The sequence below is a fragment of the Microtus pennsylvanicus genome, chromosome 2 (genome assembly GCF_037038515.1).
Source record: "Microtus pennsylvanicus isolate mMicPen1 chromosome 2, mMicPen1.hap1, whole genome shotgun sequence".
In the NCBI taxonomy this organism is placed as follows: Eukaryota; Metazoa; Chordata; class Mammalia; order Rodentia; family Cricetidae; genus Microtus; species Microtus pennsylvanicus.
The window spans coordinates 125,770,588-125,792,686 of record NC_134580.1 but is presented as its reverse complement, the minus strand read 5'-3'; the positions used below and the strand labels follow the sequence as shown (position 1 = coordinate 125,792,686).

Sequence of the window (22,099 nt, the reverse complement as noted above, 5' to 3'; positions counted from 1 at the left end):
CAGAATGCGTTCAGAACATCCTAGAAAAACTAATATGTATAACCTTCAAAATGTTTCACATAATAGAAACAGAAGAAACATTAACAAAAACTTTTTATGAGGCTACAGTTACGCTGATACTAAAACCACACAAAGACCCAAGCAAAAATTATAGACCAATCTCATTCATGAACATGGATGCAAAAGTACTCAATAAAATACTGGCAAACTAAATCCAAGAACACATCAACAAAATCACCCACCATGATCAATCAGCTTCATCCCAGAGATGCAGGGCTGGTTCAAAATATGAAAACCTATCAATATAATCTATCATATAAATAAACTTAAAGAAAAAACCATATGATAATTAGATGATGAAAAAAATTCAACAAAATCCAACACACCTTCATGATAGAGGTCTTGGAGAGATCAGGGATTTAAGTAACATACTTAAATATAATAAAAGAAATATACAACAAGCCTATAGCCAACATCAAATTAAATGGCTAGAAACTCAAAGCAATTGCACGAAAATCAAGAACAAGACAAGGCTGCCCACTCTCTCCATATCTCTTCAATATAGTTCTTGAAGTTTTGGCTATACCAATAAGACAACAAAAGGAGATCAAGGGCATTCCAATTGGAAGGGAAGAAGTCAAACTTTCATTATTTTCTGATGATATAATAGTATATATAAGTGACCCAAAAAACTCTACCAGAGAACTCCTACAGCTGATAAATACCTTCAGTGATGTGGCAGGGTACAAGATCAATTAAAAAAAATCAATAGCAATCTTATATACAGATGATAAAGAAACTGAGAGGGAAATTATAGAAGCATCACCTTTCACAATAACCACAAATAACATACAATATCTCGCAGTGACACTAACCAAAATTGTGAAAGACTTATTAGACAAAAATTTTAAGTCTTTGAAGAAAGAAATTGAAGAAGATGCCAGAAAATGCAAAGACCACTCATGATCTTGGAAAGGTTGGATCAACATATAAAAAATGAAACCCTACCAAAAGCTATTTATAAATTTAATGCAATCCCCATTAAAATACAAACACAATTCTTCATAGACCTTGAAAGAACAATAATCAACTTCATATTTAAAAAACCTCCCAGGATAGCCAAAACAGCCCTGTACAATGAATGAACTTCTGGAGGCATCACCATCCCTGACATCAAGCTCTATTGCAGAGCTACAATAATGAAAACAGTCTGGTACTGGCATAAAAAGAGAGGTTGACCAATGGAATCGAATAGAAGCCCCAGATATTAATCCACACACCTATGAACACCTGATTTTGATAAAGAAGCTAAAATTATACAACATGGAAATGAATGTATCTTCAACAAATGGTGCTGGCATAACTGGATGTCAACGTGTAGAAGAATGAAAATAGATCCTTATCTATCACCATGCACAAAACTCAAGTCCAAATGGACTAAAGACCTCAAAGTAAATGCAACCACACTGAACCTGATAGAAGAGAAAGTGGAAAGTAGTCTTCAATGAATGGACACAGGAGACCACTTCCTAAATATAATCCAATTAGCACAGACACTGAGAACAACAATAAATAAATAGGACTTCCTAAAACTGAGAAGCTTCTGTATAGCAAAGGACACAGTCAATAAGAAAAAAAGGCAGCCTAGTGAATGGGAAAAGATCTTCACCAAACCCAATCAGACAGAAGACAGATTTCCAAAATATTTAAATTAGATATCAAAATTTTAAATAACACAATTACAAAATGGGGTACAGAAATATACATAATTCTCAAGTGAAGAATCTGAAATGGCCAAAAACACTTCAGAAAATGTTCAACAACCTTAGTCATCAGGGAAATACAAATCAAAACAACTCTGAGATAGCATCTTATACCTGCCAGAATGGCCAAGTTCAAAAACACCAATGATAGCCTATGCTGGAGATGATGTGGAGTAAGGAGAACACTCATCCATTGCTGCTTTGGAAATGCATATGGCGGTTTCTCAGAGAATTGGGAATACACCTACCTCAGGATCCAGCAATACCACTCTTAGGCATCTACAAAGAGGATGCTCAATCATACTACAAAGGCATTTGTTCAACTATGTTCATAGCAGCGTTATTTGTATTAGCCAGAACCTGGAAACAACCTAGTTGCTTCTCATCTGAAGACTGGATAATGTGGCACATTTACACATTAGATTATTAGATTATTACTTGGTGGTAAAAAAATGACATTTTTAATTTTGCATGTAAATGGAAGGACTTAAGCAGGTCATGGACTTGTTTGCACAATGTATTCCATATAGGCGAATTTTTAAGAACTTGAATATAAGGTGCCAGGTGAACTCAAGGGAAGAAGGGTCTTAGGAGTTTTGGTGCCAATGAAGCAAAGGGCAAAAGGCAGCTGTAGTCTCTGTCAGCAGACTAATATGATGATATGATAAGATAGGGTGTGTGATCATATAATATGAGCCATAGCTAGAATCTTCCACAGGACTAAGAATATCCCTGACTACCCAGAACCGCAGCTGTTAGAATTTAGTGTTCAAACTGAATTCATCAAAACCATGATAGTATTGTGATAAAGGACAACGGTGGCAGAAAGATTAAGCTCTCCGCCCCCCAGATGTGGAAGAGAAACACAATGCTCACTACTGTGAACAGAATACAGATATTACTTGACTTGCACAAAGGGTAGGCACAAGACCAACCCTGCTCCCATCCTTGCCTCCACTGGCCACAGACCCCATGCTCAAGCCACTGTGTTGAGAGTGGAGCATCTGAATATAATCTATATACACAGACTGGCACACTTTATTTTGCTAATTTTTGTTATTTAACATTTTGTAAAAGTTCATATATGGATAACATACTTTAAAAAGTTTCATCCCACTTTTTTTTCCCACAAACTCTTCCCGTGCCTCTTTTTATTTCCTCTCAAATTAATCACATCTTTTTATAAAGTGAAAGGTTAAATTTATCAAGTAATAATGATCTTTATATAGCTGGCAATTTGGTATAAATATTGTAAGATTAATAGCCGGGCGGTGGTGGAGCACGCCTTTAGTCCCAGCACTCGGGAGGCAGAGGCAGGCAGATCTCTGTGAGTTCGAGACCAGCATGGTCTACAAGAGCTAGTTACAGGACAGGCTCCAAAACCACAGAGAAACCCTGTCTCGAAAAACCACAAAAAAAAGATTAATATTGATCATCGGTACAGTTTTGCAAATAACATTTGCAATAAAATATGTGTCTTGTGTCTCATGCAAGCCCTTGAAACTCCAACAATATCAATGTAAAATATACTCTCAATTTTAATATTGCAAAATATTAAAAAAACAGATTTCAAATTTTTAAAGATCATTTGTTTGTTATTTCTACCATGAAAATGTTATCAATGCTGAAAGGTTTTATAGTGTTTGCAAATCAAATGTTTGTAATGTCCTCATACAGTCTTCTTTGCCTAACCCTGGATCTGTTAAGATACAGATAAGCTACTACTAAAGATGTGCATGTTCACAAGACATATAATCATGTATGAATATATTTATAACTTTTATCTTCAGGACTAATGATCACAAAGGTCAGAAATACTAGAACTCTCACGTTGCAGATTAGAAGTGTAGATTCTGTGGTCAGGCCCTGTATGGCTGTCCTTCCTGTGCCTATATGGGAGTCTGCCTCTGTTCAGCTGAGCTTAAGACACAGTGTCCCACTAGGCTATGTGCCCAAGTCATCTCCATCAGAGGTCTTCCCCACCCTCTTGTTTGATTCCAAGAAAAGAATAAGACACTGGGCTTCAGACTTATCCCTAGAGAGTTTGGATTAGCTAAAATAGAGCAGAACGTATAGTGGAGACTTTTGAGTAGAAATGTGAATTATTCTCTGGCTGTTAATCCTGTCTATCCTTCCAGTTTGAGATCAGGTTCCTTGGGAGGATCTATAGTGGATACTGCCTCTACTCTCAAGCCATTGACTTCAGAAAAGTCCCATGAGAATTTGGGAAGAGGTGATGAGAAAGCAGGATGTATGAGCAGAAGAATGAACAATGAACAATGTCTGATGACATTGGGCAGCCTTGTAGCCACAGCCTGGTTGTTAAGGAGTTTGGCTGCATCCTCAGGCCTCAGGCAATGCCCGTCAGAGGAGTGCCTTCCTACTTCTGTACCCTCAGGCAGGGCTACCGGCCACTCCTGCTGATGTGGGCTCTGAGCCTCTGGGATTCAGCGGCCTGATGGCAAACCTTGCAGGGAACTGAGAGAAGCTGTCAGAGCAAAGCAAGATAGAGACATGCAGGGTAGAGCTGTGCCAAAAGACACAGTGGGACTTGGCACATTTAATCACTTGCTATATAAACTGAGACTTGGCTATATCACTGTTGCTGCCAGAGCATCCCTATTCCCAATCTGATCTGGCTTTTCCATGTCATTTCCACAGAGCCCACACAGTTACAGTGACTGGTTTGGAGATCAGGCACCATGGGCTTACCTCATGCCTTGCTACAAATCTCATTAAATATCTGCACACGAGTACATTCTCTAGATGATACAAATGTATTTTTAACATCACAACTGTATGTAACACCAGGTGTGGTCACACTTGTAATCCCAAAATTCAGGGAGTAGAGGCAGGAAGATCAACAGTTCAAACCAGTGGGCTACAAAAGCAGAGATCATGCCTCAAAATGACAAGAGCTGGGCTTTCATCTTAGAAGGAAAGAAGCACTTGTCTAACTTGTACAATGCTCTGGAATTCATCCTTACCATTGAGAAGGATATTTGCTGTATTAACTTTTAAAAAATTTAAAATACATAATATCCTTATTGTTTTAAAATTTTCTTAGCAAAATCAATGATTGGTAGCATTTTGAGACATCCGTGCAAATATCAAGTACTACTCAGTGTTATCTTTGGTGATAGGCTGAGAACCTACTAAGATGCTAGAAGATACTTGATATTCACAGTTGCTTTATTGTTCATGTTCATCCTTGAAGTACTTTCTGCCATTTACTGACATCTCCGGAGCCTGCATCCTTACTGGTGTTCCCTTTATCTGTCGCTCTCAGTCCTATAATGTCTACGTGTATATTCCACACAGTTTAGGATAAAAGATTGTCTTAGTTCTCTTTTTGAAGTTTAGGCTAATACTCTTACTATTTAAAAGCATTTTTGAAACTATCACTGCCCATGGAGATTGGAAATGATTTTAGTGTAATAAACTTAGGTAGGCAGAAAAAGCTTGCCTGGTGTACACATGTGCTTCCTGGTCCAAAGTAGATGTTCATCCAAACCTGGATATGGGGAAAGGATGGATATAGCATGGGAGAAGTATGTGAGTTGGTAGATAGCATCCTGACAGGAGCTGAGCGATCATTTGTGGCACAGTCAGGAGAAGTTAGTCTAGGCAGGGATACTTGGTGTGGAACCCAGGTTAGATATGGTTGATTGTGAGAAAGTGTGAATATAAATGTCAGGAAGACTCTAAATTCTAGAACCTGGAGAAGGATGTGGGAAATATAGATGAGCAAAGAGAGTGAATGCAGCAAAGGGGGACCCTGGAATGAGTGGCAGGTAATGAATAATTTTTGATGTGTTTTTTAAATTTGTATTACCTGTGTTTTATGAAAAATTTTCCTTCAGTGTTCATCAGAAAGATTAGCCTATATTCTTTGGATGGTGGCAAATGTTTGTCTAGTTTTATTTTGTAAAATACTAGATTCATAAAGCAAATTTGTCAAATCCATCCCTTTATATTTCATTAAATAATTTGAGAAAAATCATGTTAGTTCTTATTTAACGTTCTGGGAGAATTTAGTAGTAAAATCCATGTAGGCCTGGGTTTGTCTGCTTGTTTGTTAGGGATGTTTTTGAATTGCTTTTTAAATTTGTCTGATTGTTGGAAATGTTTTTAAGTTGTCTATATACTCTGCCTTTAATTTTGACAGTTCTTATGTATATATGCATATATCTTTCCATTTGGATTATCCAACTCACTGGACCATATATGTTAAAGGTATGTCCTTATGATCTTCTAAATTCTGTTGGTAGCTGTTGTAATGCCTCATTTGTGTGTGTGTCCGTGTGTGTGTGTGTGTGTGTGTGTGTGTGTGTTTGTTTCTGTGTTCATCTGTTTCTATATTCTATCTCTTTTTTTAAAATTTGGCTAAGAATTTGCAAATCTTGTTTATCTTTTTGAAGAAATAACCTGATTTATATATTTCATTACTTTTTGACTTCAATTTTCTTTTCATTCTCTGGTTTATGCTTGGGTTTCTTCCTTTTTTATAAACCAGGAAAGAAAAGGGCCTGAGAGCATCCTAACACCCTCACAGGTCACAGCAGCATGTAATATAAAGTGTGTGGGGTTCTGCCTTTGGGATTATGTCAGTCCAATTAACAAGCTGATTTTTTTAAAATCAGGCACACACACACACACACACACACACACACACACACACACACACACTTCCCAGTTCTCCTTGATGTAAATTCTCAAGTCTATCATAGACAACAATGGATGGGAATCATTGTGTTTAGAGTCTCTGGAGATTTTAGATGTGACCATGATCTTTGCCATTGGGTCATCCACACATATATGAGGGTGGCTGTAGCCGTGGCACCACCATTTGCCTCCCTGATTCCTTTCCAAGACTGGTTCCTAAGTTGCATGACAGCAGCTCATTGCCCCTCTCCCAGCCCCATCTGCATCTCTTGGGAACCATAAACAGGTGGACAGTAGAATGCAAGCTCAGCTCTGCTGTATGCACTCCAAGAACTGTGTGTCCCCTAAGGTCATGTTACTTGTGATATGCACATGTGAGTGTGAAACTCCATATCCTCAGTGCTCCATTCTCCTTGCTCACATGCCTTGGGACAGCAACAACTCAGAAGAAGCTGGGGTAGTCTTTTATTGAGAAAAGTGTAAGCAATGCTGCACAGTGGTGCATTTGGAAAGCAGAAGGAGAAATCAACAAGGAATTAACCACTTAGGTGTGCAGGGTCTGTCTGCAGCATCCTTCTCTATTTATCTTTGCATTCTGAAGAGACATCACTCAGGGCTCAAATCCCTGTCTGAGGAAAGGGGAACTAAAGGAGAAGCTAGAGTAGGGGGAAATCAGCACAGTGCAGACCAGCATAGATCCTCAGGGACTCTGACAGCTGAAGTTTGTCATGGATATCTTTTTCTCCCAGGGCACAGTGTTGATCTTGAAATTGCAGATAGTTTTCTACAAAAGGGGAGAGTGAGGAACAATCAGTTTAGGTTACAGTGAAAAGGGAAGGGTGTAATGTCAGGGTGGAGTGGGAATCCTCTTAAGTCCCATTGTACTCAAACTGAATCTGCAGAGTCCATTCATTCTTTCTCTCATTGCCTCCAGTCCTTCAGATACATATGTCCTTCACTCTAGTGGCTCATGGGATTCTCCTTCCTTAGCATAACTTGGGAAGTAAGAGCTTGAAGATGAGTCACAGAATCCTCAGAGTCAGGCCAGAGAATAAGACTCAGGGTCTCTGGGTTTCTTCAGCTCCTGAAACTGGACCAGCACTAAGAGGATCATGAATAGAAGAATGAGGGGTATGAAGAACACTTCTGAAAATGAAAGAGTGAAGGGAGGGGTGACAAGAGGCATGTAGCTATCTCCAGAACCATAATACTTTAAAAATGAGCTTCATCCCTAGGGAGACAAGGAACATAAGGGGCAGCATTGGAGCATTTCACCTAGAGGGCCATAGTCCCTGTGGTATCATCTGGGCAAGGGAGCTTAGGCTTGGACTGAGCAAAGTTCTTCCTGTCTGGAAACTATCCCTGAATCTGACTCCTCCATTTTGGCAGGCATCATTCCTAAAAGAGGTAACACTCCAATTCCCAGGGAAAATTCACTGAGCAATGGAATTAACATTATGGCCAAATATACCCACTCCTCTACCAATGGACATCAGCACGTATTTGTATCATCATAAACTGACATCATATCATCCAAACAAACCTATTCATGAACCATCATACCCCATCGCAAATGCATGCTTACAGAAACACACACACACACACACACACACACACACACAATTATTTCCTCATATACTTCAGGACTGCACAAAAGCCATCCCAGATGCATGTGCACTCATAAACCTACAGATTTGCACACACCCCTGCCTGCAGAATAACTCCTGCAGGTTTTAGTCCATGTACATACCTCCTGCTGATCTGGCAGTTCATTGAAGGGGCAATCATCCAAATCAACAGACTGGCCTTTGGGACATGTGGTTCGTCCTAACTTTATTTTCAAGTAGAAGTCCTTTCCATATACGACCTATAGTGAAAAGAGCAGGATTACATACGTTTCACTAGTCAAGTTCATAGGCATGCATTCAGCTTAGATTACAGAGTAAATGTGTGCATCGCTTCATCCATGAACTCCCAGAACTATCACACACTAGCTACCTTTCAATAGAGCAGCACAGGCCTGAATTGCATCTCTTGTTCTTCTGATCAAGTGTTAGAGGTTACCTTGTGCTTCTGAGAAAGCAGTATCAGAACACGGAAAGCAGAGGCCAGGGAATGAGCATTGCTTCAGTGGGCACAAGGAGTGAAGACAAGTTCTAGGGCAGACAGTGAGGGGTGATAACCACATCCCAAGGTTGCTCTTAGAACATGCAAAAGCTCTGGGTTGCACACAAGACCAACTCAACCCTGCTGACCGTGACTATGAAGGCAATGAGAGTGTTAAACTCTAGGAAGACTTCAAGTTCATGACTCACCTTCAATTGCATCCTCACCACAGCGCACATCCCATAAGATGCCTATTCCCTCCATTTACAAGTAGTTATCAAGACTTGTTCCTTTACAGGGTAGGGAAATGTGGGATGTTTGCACATGAAGATGGTTTAAGCCAAAGATTGTCTATGATGATGTGCTCAAATGACATCTTGGAGAATCTTCCATTTGTGTGTAATTAGAGATGTGTTTTTTTTAAAATATTTATTTATTTATTATGAATACAATATTCTGTTTGTGTGTATGCTAGCAGACGAGAAGAGGGCACCAGGCCCCATTACAGATGGTTGTGAGCCACCATGTGGTTGCTGGGAATTGAACTCAGGACCTTTGGAAGAGCAGGCAATGCTCTTAACCTCTGAGCCATCTCTCCAGCCCCCTAGAGATGTGTTTTACCCATTCCTTACAGTAGGCATACCAGAACCAAGAGGTTAGGTACCTGGAAACAGAGCTCTAGTTCTTGCCTTGAAGAACCAAGAGCAAGGTTCTCAATGTTTCTCTTACTGTATTCCTCTCTTGTGAAGCTAGATCCACAGAGTCTATGGTCTATTCCTCTCCTACATTTCCCCCAATGGCATTATACAATGGAATGATCCAACAGGGACTGTAAAACATGGGAAGGATATAATATGTTCAGTTTCTGACACTAACTGGTTGATGGAAGTGAAGTAGGGCTGATTTTGTTCACCTGTATGTTCAAAAAGGAAGATGTTGTAATATGAGCGGCGGGGCTGCGTCCCCGGCACCCGGCAGCCCACATGGCTAGCTCTAGCTTATGCGCTGAAATAATTACACGGAAACTGTATTCTTTTAAACATTGCTTGGCCCATTATATCTAGCCTTTTCTTGGCTAACTCTCGCACCTGGACTAGCCCATTTCTAATAATCTGTGTAGCCCACGAGCTGGCTTACCAGGAATGATCTTAACCTGCGTCTGCCTGGAGTGGGAGAATCATGGCGACTCCTTGACTCAGCTTCTTTCTCCCAGCATTCTGTTCTGTTTACTCCTCCCACCTATGTTTTAACCTATGAGGGCCAAGCAGTTTCTTTATTGCTTCAACCAATAAAATCAACAGATTGATATATGACACTCCCACATCAGGAAGAAAAATGAGATTTACACATATGTGTGTGGATCGTGTTATGGCTACATTGCTATGGGCTCACTGAGATTAGATACAATATATCCCCCATAATCCCCAGCCATCCTTTGAAGTTGACCTTAAAAATAGGCTTTATTGCTGGCTCTAATCCCTTCTTATGTTGGTAACTGCTTTACTTGATGAGGGATCATTCCAGGCTGTAGAGGCAGAATCTACGAAGGTAGTGTTTATATAGAGAAAGACAATGTCTGGGGTATTGGTAATATTCCCATATTGAGATAATGGCACTAACTCCAGTGTTCCTCCCCAAGATACTTAGGACTATCATGTACACAGCAACAAGACTTATTATGACAGTTTGAAGGTATTTGCCTAGTAGACTTAGGAGGGTTCCCGCCTGGTGACTGATATTAACTTTGAGGAAACATTAGAGCATCCAGACTGAGCACCAGTCAACAGCATCATGTATTCCTTAGAGACAGGAACTCTTGAGATGTGTGTCCTCATAGGATTATACCGTGGAGCATCCTAAAGATGTACACAAGCTAAAATGGCTAGAGTGCTCCTGGGCCATAGCATTGTATACAGAGCACAAGAATGAGCAAGCTCTCCTTGAGTAAAACATGAATGTTTGCTATAGCTGAATGCATTTTTCCATATTTCAAGGTCAGGGAAGCTGAGTAGAGGCTGTCACAGGAAAGAAAGATACTTAGAAAATTGAATGAGGATATCAGCCTAAACTGGGGGTGTCAATCATCACACCAGTAACAGAATGAATCTGTAAGTGAGGTAACTGAATGTGTTTGTTGATTCCTGATTTTGTAAATGGAATCTTGCACTTGTACAGGATGCCCTTACTTTCAACAACTGTTCACTGAAGGGAGTATTTACTATCAATGCATTCAAAAGCTAAATCCTTATAATCCCACACTCCAGTACACACAACCATGAGACAATGTGAAGAACGGACCAAATAGGGCTGAATGTAACATAGAGGTGAAGGAACTGCATTAAAACTGTGTGCTACACTTTGGCTTCTCTGAAAATTTACCCCTGTATCAAAACAAAGTGTGTGTGTGTGTGTGTGTGTGTGTGTGTGTGTGTGTGTGTTGTGCAGTAATGAAGAAGAAAGGGAACAAGGCTGGAGAGAATTCAGGAGAACATATAGAGGACCTAAGTACGATTATTGGTACCAATAAAGCAGCTCCTAACTGTTTGTAATTCTGTTCTTTTCTGCATCATAGGTACTCTCTCTTTCACACTCTCTGTTTCTCTCTCTCTTTTACTCCTTCTCTCCTCTCTTTCACTCTCTTTCTCTCTGTCTCTTTGGCACACACAGGTCATACACATACATATACACAAATAATTTAAAATTTTAAACTTTCTTTTAATATTATTTAAGGAGAGACAAAGTATTTAAAAATCATTCATTGAGAGCTTTCACTGAGATCTATTTTTCTTTTCCTGTAGTCATTTAGATAGTATTTTACACTGACCACAAAGAATAGGTGGTAATAGTATGGCAGATTCTGATCCTGCCTCTGATAGCCATTGTGCTTCTGGCTAGGTGGAACTTGGAAGCATAATAGGTAATTAAGCACAAATCTCTAGATGGATTTCTAGCTAATGAAGAGGGACAATTCTAAACTCAATCATGGAAGGTTATGGGACTGCAGATACTTGCTTAGAATATGGTTTGAGCAGCAAGCAAAAATATATTCATGCTATGGTTCATTTTGTACCACCTACAATGATGATTATTGTCTCTTGGAGAGACACAGAAGAAGTTAAGGCAATTTAGAAGAATAAGGGAGTGAGAGGGGATACCAGCAAACACTGTAATGGACAGACTCATCCCACTACCCTTGCCCAGGGACCCACCTGCTGTCTGGCGCTAATCACTTGTATTGGCTTGCTAACGTACGCGTCATTGGTCAAATCATTGTAGGTTTCAACAGCAAAGTCCACCGCTTTCTGCACCTCCTCATCTTTCGGGTCAGCAGGCTCCACACCTCCCACTGCCTTCTCGTTGGCCTCAGGATTAGTCCTGATTACAGAACAAGCAGCTGTGACCAGTGTCAGGGCTAGAGCAGCCCACTGGGACAATGAGAGGCTCTGGTTGTTGGCCATGCTTGATTGGAGTGGAGCTGCAGTGGAAAAGAGGAATAATAAATGCTCTTGGTGTGCTGGCTTTTTAACCTTCAGAGTCAAATGCTCAGGTCCTCCTCAGTCAACCCTGACTGGCCCCACCCCAGATCCTCCTTTCCCCAGACTTACCAACCCCTCTTTGTTTCTCCTCTTCTTCCACCTTTGGGATCTTTTCCCCCTAGTCTCGACACCTTGTCTTGTGTCTTTTCTCTTTCCACTGCCATTTATATCTTATCCCTAATCTTCCTCCCTATGAGTCTTCCAGCTAAGATCTCCTATATCCATGTCACCTTTGTCTCCACAAATAAGTCCTTACCCTTCCGGCTTTGAAAAGCATGTGGTTTTGAGTTTAAGTTCTTCTAAAGTGATTAAAATGTCATCTATGCTCCCTGAGGTCTTTGCAGGTGATGAGCAGACATAATACCAATACCTGGAAAACCCCAGTTCAAGAATGTTATTTCGAAGGTTCCAGAGACAACTAGTGCCCTTTCCTGGGTAACTTCTTTGCCAAATGCATGGAATTAACCTTTATTTGGAAAAGAATAAATTATTTCCTCTACACAACTAACAGGTATCAGTGAGCACTCAGTAAATGAACTTTCTAGAACTTATCCCTGGGCCTGGATCTCTAGAACTTAGAAAAAGATTCTGGTGACTAAGCCTTACATATGACATTACAGAGGGCAGATTGATACAGAAAGGACATGAACCTATATATAGTTTTAAATTTTCTAGTATACACTAGAAATGCATGAAGAAGTGGGTGTAATTTTCAATATATTTTTATGACTTAACATATCAAATGTTATTTCACCATGTAGAAATAATTTTTCACAGATATCTTATGATTCTTGGTGCACATATGCATTAAATCTTTGGATTATGTGTTTGTTTGCTACAGCATATAGTCCTTCAGACTGGACCTACATCTAGAAATTCATGACAATGTGTAAAAAAACATGATATACAAGCATCAAGTAGCTTACATTCCTTGGTGCACATGTGCATTAAATCTCTGGATTCTGTGTTTGTACTATTATGGCAGATAGTATTTCAACCTGGACTTATTTCTATCAGCTCATGACTGTGTGTACATAATAATACAATCAAATAGTAGGCTGTGTTCTAGGGAGAATCAATTGAGTTCAGGAAATTATAAATGCACTACTTGCAGTAAATGAGAGAGAAGGGAAGCCAGAGGGAAAGAGGTGCCACTGGACACTTGTGAGGGAGTGGCTTTTGAGATCTTAAAAGGATAGGAGCTTCTGTCTAAGGCACTGAACCAGAACTGCAGACAGAGATTACAACCCTGAGACATAAGAGCCCTTGCCTCTTCTAGAAACAAGCAGCACTGGAGGACGTCTGAGTAATAAAGGGGTACTATAGGGGCTTTCAGCCTGGCAGGTGTAAGCACAATGTATGTGGGATGTGGGATCAGGCTGAGGAGAGGGCAGATACATGGATGCTAGTGTATGGTCTGTTCTTGCTTCTTCACTCAGAGAGTCTCAGTGTGATCACTGCATTCTTCCCTCTGTTAGGAGCACTTACCTGGTGTTCCTGAACTCACTAGGAGGAAGACAAGGTTAACATAGGATGAATGTTCCATTTTGCATGGAGGAATTTTAGTGAGTGCTTACATCTATGACACCCCTCCAACAAAGCTAGGTAATATGCTCAGAAAGCTCTCTGCTACCTGATCACACCCAGTGGTGGGCCTGAAGGTGTCTGTGCCTGAAGACTTGCCATTACTTCTACCTCTTGACTTCTAGGAGACAGATTTTCACAAGTATGTTTAGGTGACAATACCTCGGGGCTCTTTTTCCTTAACCCAAATTGTCAGTTCTCTCTTGCCATGATCCACAGGTCTTGGTGCTGGGACCCTGGCTATGGGCAACAAGGGAATGAGGAAAAGACAAATACATAAACACATGTAGAGTGAACCTGGGATCAGGTGCAGCTTCTAACCACTACCCTTCAGTGTGTTTGTTGGGTACAGCAGAAGGTTTGGGGTCAAATAGAATGGGAAGGAAGTTTCTGTGGGAGAGCAATCTCAGGCTGTAAACATCAGAGAGATGCAAGCTGTCGTTGCGAGTCTTTGCACACTTATAAATTGCTAACTAGCACACTTAAATGGACTCCCAAATAAACTTTGCCATTTTCATGAGTTGTCCCCTATGGGTAAAACTTTCTGTATTATCCTATAGGTCCAAAGCCTGGGAAACCAGAAAATAGTTGTGTTCATGTCAAAACACACATTAACTCAGACTTCATTCACTCGGAGTTTCAACTGTTCTCTACACTTGGTCTCTCCATGTGTATAAACATTTTAAGCTTGCTACTCTGTGGGCTGATCCAAACTCAGGTTATAACAGAGATGGCCTGGTCTGACATGTGCCCCTGAGACTGAAATTGGTATAGGATATTCTGAATACAGAGGTGGTTCAATTATTCTTTTGATCTTGTCCTTTGTTAGAAAAATGATGCTGTTACAAATGACCTTAGAAAGAAGACATCCCGTGTTGCTAGAAACACTAGGACGTGCTTAGTTGATCAAATGGCACCAGGAAAAGTCTTTGAAGTGGAGGAGTGGTGGTCAACTGGCATCTGTTCAGCCCTGCTCTGTCCTTGGGCTGGTATTAAGACAGAGCAGGCCAGCAGCAATGCAAGAGGAAGATTCTAACAGCCCTGTGTATTTAGATACAGATGAATCAGCAGATGCTAAAGTAGAAGCTATAACAATCAGAAAATGTTGTTTTAGTGTAGTACAGTCAATGTGGGTTAGACTGCTTTAGATTAGAGGAAGATGCCTAGGACTTGTGCAACATGTATGGAGTACTCAAGGTCTAATTTCAAAGCTTTACTAAATAAGAAGGTGAATCCAAAGACAATCATATACGCATCCTCCTGAATATTAACCTTCATCAGGTGATGAAAGGAGACAGAGACAGAGACCCACATTGGAGCACCGGACTGAAATCTCAAGGTCCAAATCAGGAGCAGAAGGAAAGAGAGCACAAGCAAGGAACTCAGGACCGCGAGGGGTGCACACACACACTGAGACAATGGGGATGTTCTATCGGGAACCCACTAAGGCCAGCTGACCTGGGTCTGAAAAAGCATGGATAAATCCGGACTAGCTGAACATAGTGGACAATGAGGAATACTGAGAACTCAAGAACAATCGCAGTGGGTTTTTGATCCTACTGCACTTACTGGCTTTGGGGGAGCCTAGGCAGTTTGGATGCTCACCTTACTAGACCTGGATGGAGGTGGGTGGTCCTTGGACTTCCCACAGGGCAGGGAACCGTGATTGCTTTTTGGGCTGATGAGGGAGGGGTACTTGATCGGGGGAAGGGGAGGGAAATGGGAGGCGGTGGCGGGGAGGAGGCAGGAATCTTTAATAAATAAATTAATTAATTAAAAAAAGAATTTCATACAAGAATTTCAGGTTTAGAAAAATTATACCCTTAATTTATTTTAAATCACAGAACAATATGTGGATATCTTCTTATTCACAAAGAATATGAATATTGCATATAGCTTAATTTAATTAATCCTAATCAAATCCTGGTTTCTTTTTCAAGTGTGGCTACTGTGCTGCCTTGGGCATTCTTAAGGTCTTCTCTATGCATTTATATTGGCGTGCACACATGCACATAAAGATGTACTTTTGGCTTTCATGTAGTTGTATTTTGTTTTGTTTTAATGAGCTCATATAATATTTTTTCTTTATTTGTATTTTAAAGAGTTTGACAGTCCTGAGATGTAGCTCAGGGCATTGGCAGAGTGTGTGCCTGGTGTGCTGACTGGTTTTGTATCAACTTTCAGAATCATCTGAAAGTGAGAAAACAACTCAATAAGAAAAAAAAAGCTTCAAAGAACGAATTGATTTTTTTTTTATTAAGAGTCAATGTAGTTAGTGACTAAAATGACTAAACAGTGGAGGTCACTGTTGTTTGTTGTGTTGAAAAGTCCTATATTCGTTAAGATTACACTAAAGTATCATCCTTCCAGGATGGCAGGATACCCATTTACAACATGGTTCAGTGAGTATTTGAAGCCCATATTGAGTCCTACTGTTCCAAAACATTCCTTTCAAAATATCAGTGGTCATGGGCATTGTACTTTGTCATCAAAGGGCTCTGACAGAAGTGGATTAAAGTATTGCAATTACTAAGCCACTGGCAACATCTGTTCTACAGCCCATGCATCAGAGTGTCTTTTAGACATCCAAACCTTACTATTTAATTAATCTATTTGTAAGGCAGTAACCATGATCAACATTGACTCTCTGATATTGATACCTGAGGTTCATCAGAAGTGATCAAAATAGCAAGATAGGTTTCAGCTGCAGGAATATGAATTTTGCTCTGATGGACTAGTAAGACTTTATGTTCTTCATTCCTCAAATTTGGTTTCTTGACTATTACAGGTGCTGTAGATACATTATATTAATAATAAGATAGCAGCTTATAAAATGTTATCAAACACCATCTCCCCACACAGATTTTTCTTAATTTTTCTAACCTAGATTTGTCTTTTTTATTGCTTTATAAATAATACCATTCAAAATTTCCTTTTTCTCCCCTCCTCCCTTTACCCCCTCCCACTGCCCTGTGAGAAGTTCATGTCCCTCCCACCTCCATAAAGGCTAGGAAGGTGTGCATCCATACAGACTAGGAACCCAAAAAGCCAATACATGCAGTAGAATCAAATCCCATTGCCATTTTTATTGGCTTCTCAGTCAGCCCCCATTGTCAGCCACATTCAGACAGTCCTTTTGGATTTCTTTCTCAAAGCCTTAAAGTTCTTGTCAAGTAGATCTTTCACTTCCTTAGTTAGTGTTACCCCACGATACTTTATGCTATTTGCGGCTATCGTGAAAGGTGATGTTTCTCTCATTTCCCTCTCTGCTTCTTTATTCTTTGTGTATAGAAGCGCTACTGATTTTTTTTTGAGTTGATCTTTTATACTGACACATTACAGAAGGTATTTATCAGCTGTAGAAGTTCTTTGGTAGAGTTTTTGGGGCCACTTATGTACACTATCACATCATCTGCAAATAATGAAAGTTTGACTTCTTCCTTTCCAATTTGAATCCCCTTGATCTCCTTATGTTGTCTTATTGCTATTGCTAGAACTTCAAGCACTATATTGAAGAGATATGGAGAAAGTGGACAGCCTTGTCTTGTTCCTGATTTTAGTGGAATGGCATTGAGTTTCTCTCTGTTTAATTTTGTGTTAGCTGTCAGCTTGCTATAGATTGCTCTTATTATATTTAGGTATGATCCTTGTATCCCTCATCTCTCCAAGACCTTCCTCATAAAGGGGTGTTGAATTTTGTCAAATGCTTTTTCAGCATCTAATGAAGTGATCATATGTTGTTTTTTTCTTTTCAGTTTATTTATATGATGAATTACATTGATAGATTTTTGTATGTTGAACCAGCCCTGCATCTCTGGGATAAAGCCTTCTTGATCATAATGGATAATTTTTTTGATGTGTTCTTGTATTCGGTTTACCAGTATTTCATTGAGAATTTTTGCATCGATGTCCATGAGTGAGATTGGTCTGTAATTCTCTCTCTTGGCTGTGGCTGGAGCACTTACCACTGGCTCCCCGGACCATCAGCCCCGAAGAAGGCTGAGTTGGGGGACCCTAGGACCCCGCAGATGGAAAGGAGTGCTTGGGGGCAAGATGGAATTGGGTAAATAGAAAAAGCCAGTAGTTGAGGAGATGCCCCCCCCGAATGGCCAGAAATCATTTAGTAATTGGAGGTAGCCTGTACTCCGTTCTGGGGACGATCCAGCCTGGTGTGCACCCACTTACCCCTCTGATTGGATCTCCTCAGTACCGGAGCAGGGCCTCTTGCTTGGCCAAGAACCTCACAGCCAGCCTTTTTTTCTTTAAGTAGGCACTCTATTTACACTTCCTTACCATTCTTTTATGACATCATGTGTAACAACAATCCATTGTTTAAGTCATGTTACATTCCTGATCCTTATGATCCAATCAACTCTGGAAAAGCCATCACACAAACCTATAGGAAGCTTTTTAAAATAATCATTTATCCATTTCTCAGTCAAAGATGTTGAAAATACACAGGACACATTAAAGTTTACCTTTCATTATCTCAAGTATGATACATGGGAAGTCCATTGGCCAACAAGGTCCATGAAACCTGGGAGGCTTTCAGTGTGTCCAAGAGAAAATCTTGTAGCAGGAGGAACTAGGCTTTTTTCTTTTTTTTTGACTCCTTTGATATTCAGGAAATCCAGGAACGATCTCTGTACACTGGGTCATCATGAAGCACTGATGTGTCCCTTATGTGCTTAGTAACACCCACATGTGGGATTATGAGACGTTTTCTGTGGATATCATTAGAGTTGGAAGGCATTTTTTTTCCCAGACAGGGTTTTGAAGTAGCTATGAAGAAATTCCTGGATCTCACTCTGTAGACCAGGCTGCCTTTGAACTAGTAGAGATTGGCTTGCCTCTGCCTCCTAAGTGCATATGATTCAAGGCATATATGAACACTGCCTGGTTTGGAATATTTTTCAATAGCATGAAGCACTATTAATCTAACTTCCAAATTACATAAAGTTTGACCTTGTGGCCTATCAGCCCAGCTGTTGGCTTCTCATTCTTCTTTAAGCAGGCTCCCTTATCTTTTGAGGGCAAACTCCATGCTGCTGTGTCCAGGTGGAGGTGAGGGTAGTCCTCTCTATTAAGTTTAGAAGGATCACCCAGACTATCACCCAAGGATTACATTTAGAAGAAGTAGCAGCAGTTTCTTAAAGTTCATTCCAGAGAAACTATAGAATCACCATGTAAAAGAAGCTAAGCTTCTCACGATAGTTGGTAACCTTTTTTAGGAAGACTCTGATGGGAACATAAACAGTCATTTCTATTTAAACTTGAGTAAGCACAGGCTCAAACAGAATAATATTTAGTTTACATAGTCCTTTGTTATGATTGATGAGATCACGTTTTGAAAAATGTATCTACGGAATTTCACTGGGAGCATCATTACATGTTATTCATGTATCAAGTAGCTAGAGAATAACTAGGTTGTACCAATTAAGGGGGACCATTATGTTCATGGCACTGAAAAACACAGGCTCATAGCTATATCTTGCTAGAACTTTGACAGAAATAAGGTTTGTAAATCTTAGCAGAAACAGATCAGGAAACAGTTGGCCAATATAAAAGAAAGACATTCTGAAAGAAGTTATTATTGAACCTCAACAAAGTAAGTGTTATTTTTGATTTCTGACTTACCTTATAAAACCTTACTTCTGTATAAAGTCCAGTAAGAAATATACACTAAACAGTATGATATCCAAACATTTAGGAAACTACTTATCCATATATATACACATGGCCCTGGAAATGGAGGATGCTGGTGTGAACTCAGTACATTGTAATAGTGATTGGATACAAAAAGGTTTATCAGGGAACTTCTGTACTATAGTTGTGGTTGCTCATAACTTTTGACCATAGCCAGGATAATAATTAAATGAAAAAAATTTCAACGATCATGCATTTAAGGCAACTTTGATGGTGATTTGTTCATTTTCATGGTCACATAATTATTTGCTGACAATACCCCAGACTCCAGAAGGCAGAGGATCCTACGTTCATTTGAAAGACTCTGAGTTGAAACTCAGTGTGTTGCTGGAAAGTTTAGCAAACAATAGACTTGCACCCACCTACAGAGTGGCATTTAATTTTCAATATAGCCTAATAAAGCTGTTTGTGGTTGGAGAATCCAATCTACACAGGCTTCCAGATTACAGCAAATCTTTGAGGTCAAGGCTTAATTAGAGGCAAGGGCATGCTGATTATGTTTTTATGTCCACCTGAGTTCACTGGTTACGAAGCACACTGAACTACAGTTTAGAGCTAAGCAGCAGGGAGAAGTGACTGCTGGACTAAGGAAACATGTTTTTTCCCTCTAAGTGTCAAATTTAGGCTTCCTCCCTTCAAGGGTGATATACCTAGTTTTGGACATTTTGCATTTCCTCTGCACTGCTCAGGGGAAGTTAATGCTGTCTTCATCATTCTTGTTTATAACATGTTCAGTGATTCTGGGACTCCTTCTGGATACTGAATTCTCTGTGTTGCTCAGCAGTAAGTGGCCCAATACAAGGTTTGGGGCCAGCATATGGTTCAGAGCCACCATTTGTGTGGATAGCAGATGTAGCGGAGCATGAAGCAAGCAAGCCCTGGACTTCTTTGGCTTGGATTGGATCTCTGGCTGGATGTAGAGCTGCAGTGAGCATGGATGAGGAAATGATTATAGACTTGAAATCAGCCTCCCTTTACTCCTGCGCTCCTCGCCAGGGTCCCATGCTCTTGCCCTTGGAACTCCTTTTCCTGTTCCTCCCCTCTAGAGTTTCTCTCTTTGCACACTTCTCTTACGAGTTCCCAGACCTGATTCCTCTTTGGTCCCTTTCTGCTCCACACCTGGAGCTCTTCCCCCCTACTCTTGGCATCTATTCTGTGTCTCTCCTCTTTCTCACTGTCTCACAACTCCATGCTATCCCCTGATCCCAGATTTCTCCACAGATCACCTCCTTCCAGTTCTGACCTCTCCTTGGTTGATCAACACATATACACACGATGTCACTGTTTTCTGGCCTTCAAATACCTATAACGTCCAAAATCAACTCTTGTTGCCACAACAGTTTTTTCATTGAGGTCCTGACACTTCAGAATAATCCAGGATCAAGGCGATGATTTCCCCACAGAAGAATGGTATTTCAGGTGATCCATGTAAATGCTAACTTGAAGCACAAACAGGACATTTTTTAATTAGTGAATACTGGATGGATAAAAGGGGACTTTCATATAGTTTACATAATTGTTTCTCTGTATATGTAAGCAAACCATTGCCTATTATTCAGAATAGCCAGTGACTATATTGTGTTTTGCGAGTTTCTATGGCCTCAACGGCCAACATATTATTAGAAGGCTTCAATACCATGCATTATGATATTTGTTTAATTATGCAGTGCTCCAATTAACAAAATTTTTTATTCGTGAACTTTTTCTCATTTTACACTCTTTATTAATTCCTACATGCATGCATGCATACATAAATACATATACACACATAATTGTAAGTTACGTGATTTTCATGTTTTTCATATCCCTAATCCCTAGGCTGAACTCCCCACTTAACACTTTCTTTTTTTTAAAAAAGATTTATTTATTTATTATGTATACAACATTCCTTCTATGTATGCTCGCATGCCAGAAGAGGGCACCAGATATCATTACAGATGGTTGTGAGCCACCATGTGGTTGCTGGGAATTGAACTCAGGACCTCTGGAAGAGCAGTCAGTGCTCTTAACCTCTGAGCCATCTCTCCAGCCCCCACTTAACACTTTCTAGTCCCTTAACTCCCCTCCATATCTTCATATTAGTTCTACTGTACTCTCTTCCAACCCTTTACTGATGACCCCTCAAATTGTGCTTTCTACTATTATGGCTTTTTTCTTATAGTTCATATGGAAAATAGAAACATAGAGATCCAATATAAGGGATAATATGCAGTATTTTATATTCTCAGGCTTGAGTACCTTTATATTATATTACACTGAAGTTTCATCCATTTCCTTTAAATTATATAATCTCATGTTTCTTAAATCATAATACAATTCCATTAAGTTTTATGCCACACCATTATCATCAACTACTCAAGGGTTGTACATTCTAATAAGCTCACTCTTCCTACCTTTCATGAATAGAGCAGAAATGAGTAGCTATAAATATAATAAGCCCCTGTGATCAGATATAGAGGTCTTTGGTGGGTAATCTTTTTTTTTTTTTTTGAGACAGGGTTTTTCCGTAGCTTTTTGGTTCCTGTCCTGGAACTAGCTCTTGTAGACCAGGCTGGCCTCGAACTCACAGAGATCCGTCTGTCTCTGCCTCCTGAGTGCTGGGATTAAAGGCGTGTGCCACCACCGCTCGGCTTTTGGTGGGTAATCTTAAGTGGAATATTTAGGTTATGAAGCAATTTCTTTTGACATTTCTGAGTAGTCTCTATACTGCACCAGTTACATTTGCATAAACAATGATAA

At 40.0% G+C, this 22,099-nt stretch overlaps 1 protein-coding gene and 1 pseudogene across 1 annotated transcript; both read right to left on the bottom strand.

Annotated features, from left to right (window-relative positions):
• The window catches only part of LOC142845108 (cystatin-D-like), a 51,018-nt pseudogene extending 38,814 nt beyond the window's left edge, over positions 1-12,204 (bottom strand).
• On the bottom strand, positions 6,889-12,175 carry LOC142845109 (cystatin-D-like). The gene is made up of 4 exons (XM_075963863.1): positions 12,140-12,175; positions 11,744-12,009; positions 8,179-8,295; positions 6,889-7,212 (listed from the first exon to the last, which is right to left on the bottom strand). The coding sequence occupies exons 2-4, from the start codon at positions 11,990-11,992 to the stop codon at positions 7,129-7,131; spliced, it is 450 nt and encodes a 149-aa protein (XP_075819978.1). The 5' UTR covers positions 11,993-12,009; positions 12,140-12,175; the 3' UTR covers positions 6,889-7,128.
• Positions 12,205-22,099: the final 9,895 nt, after the last annotated feature.

Bases quoted from the DNA above. Each gene is read 5' to 3' on its own strand.
- LOC142845109 (XM_075963863.1), bottom strand. From the start codon at position 11,992: ATGGCCAACAACCAGAGCCTCTCATTGTCCCAGTGGGCTGCTCTAGCC. The intron at 8,296-11,743 runs GTGGGTCCCTGG...TTTTCACTATAG, and splicing joins TGATTAGCGCCAGACAGCAG to GTCGTATATGGAAAGGACTT. The intron at 7,213-8,178 runs GTATGTACATGG...CCCCTTTTGTAG, and splicing joins AACTGCCAGATCAGCAGGAG to AAAACTATCTGCAATTTCAA.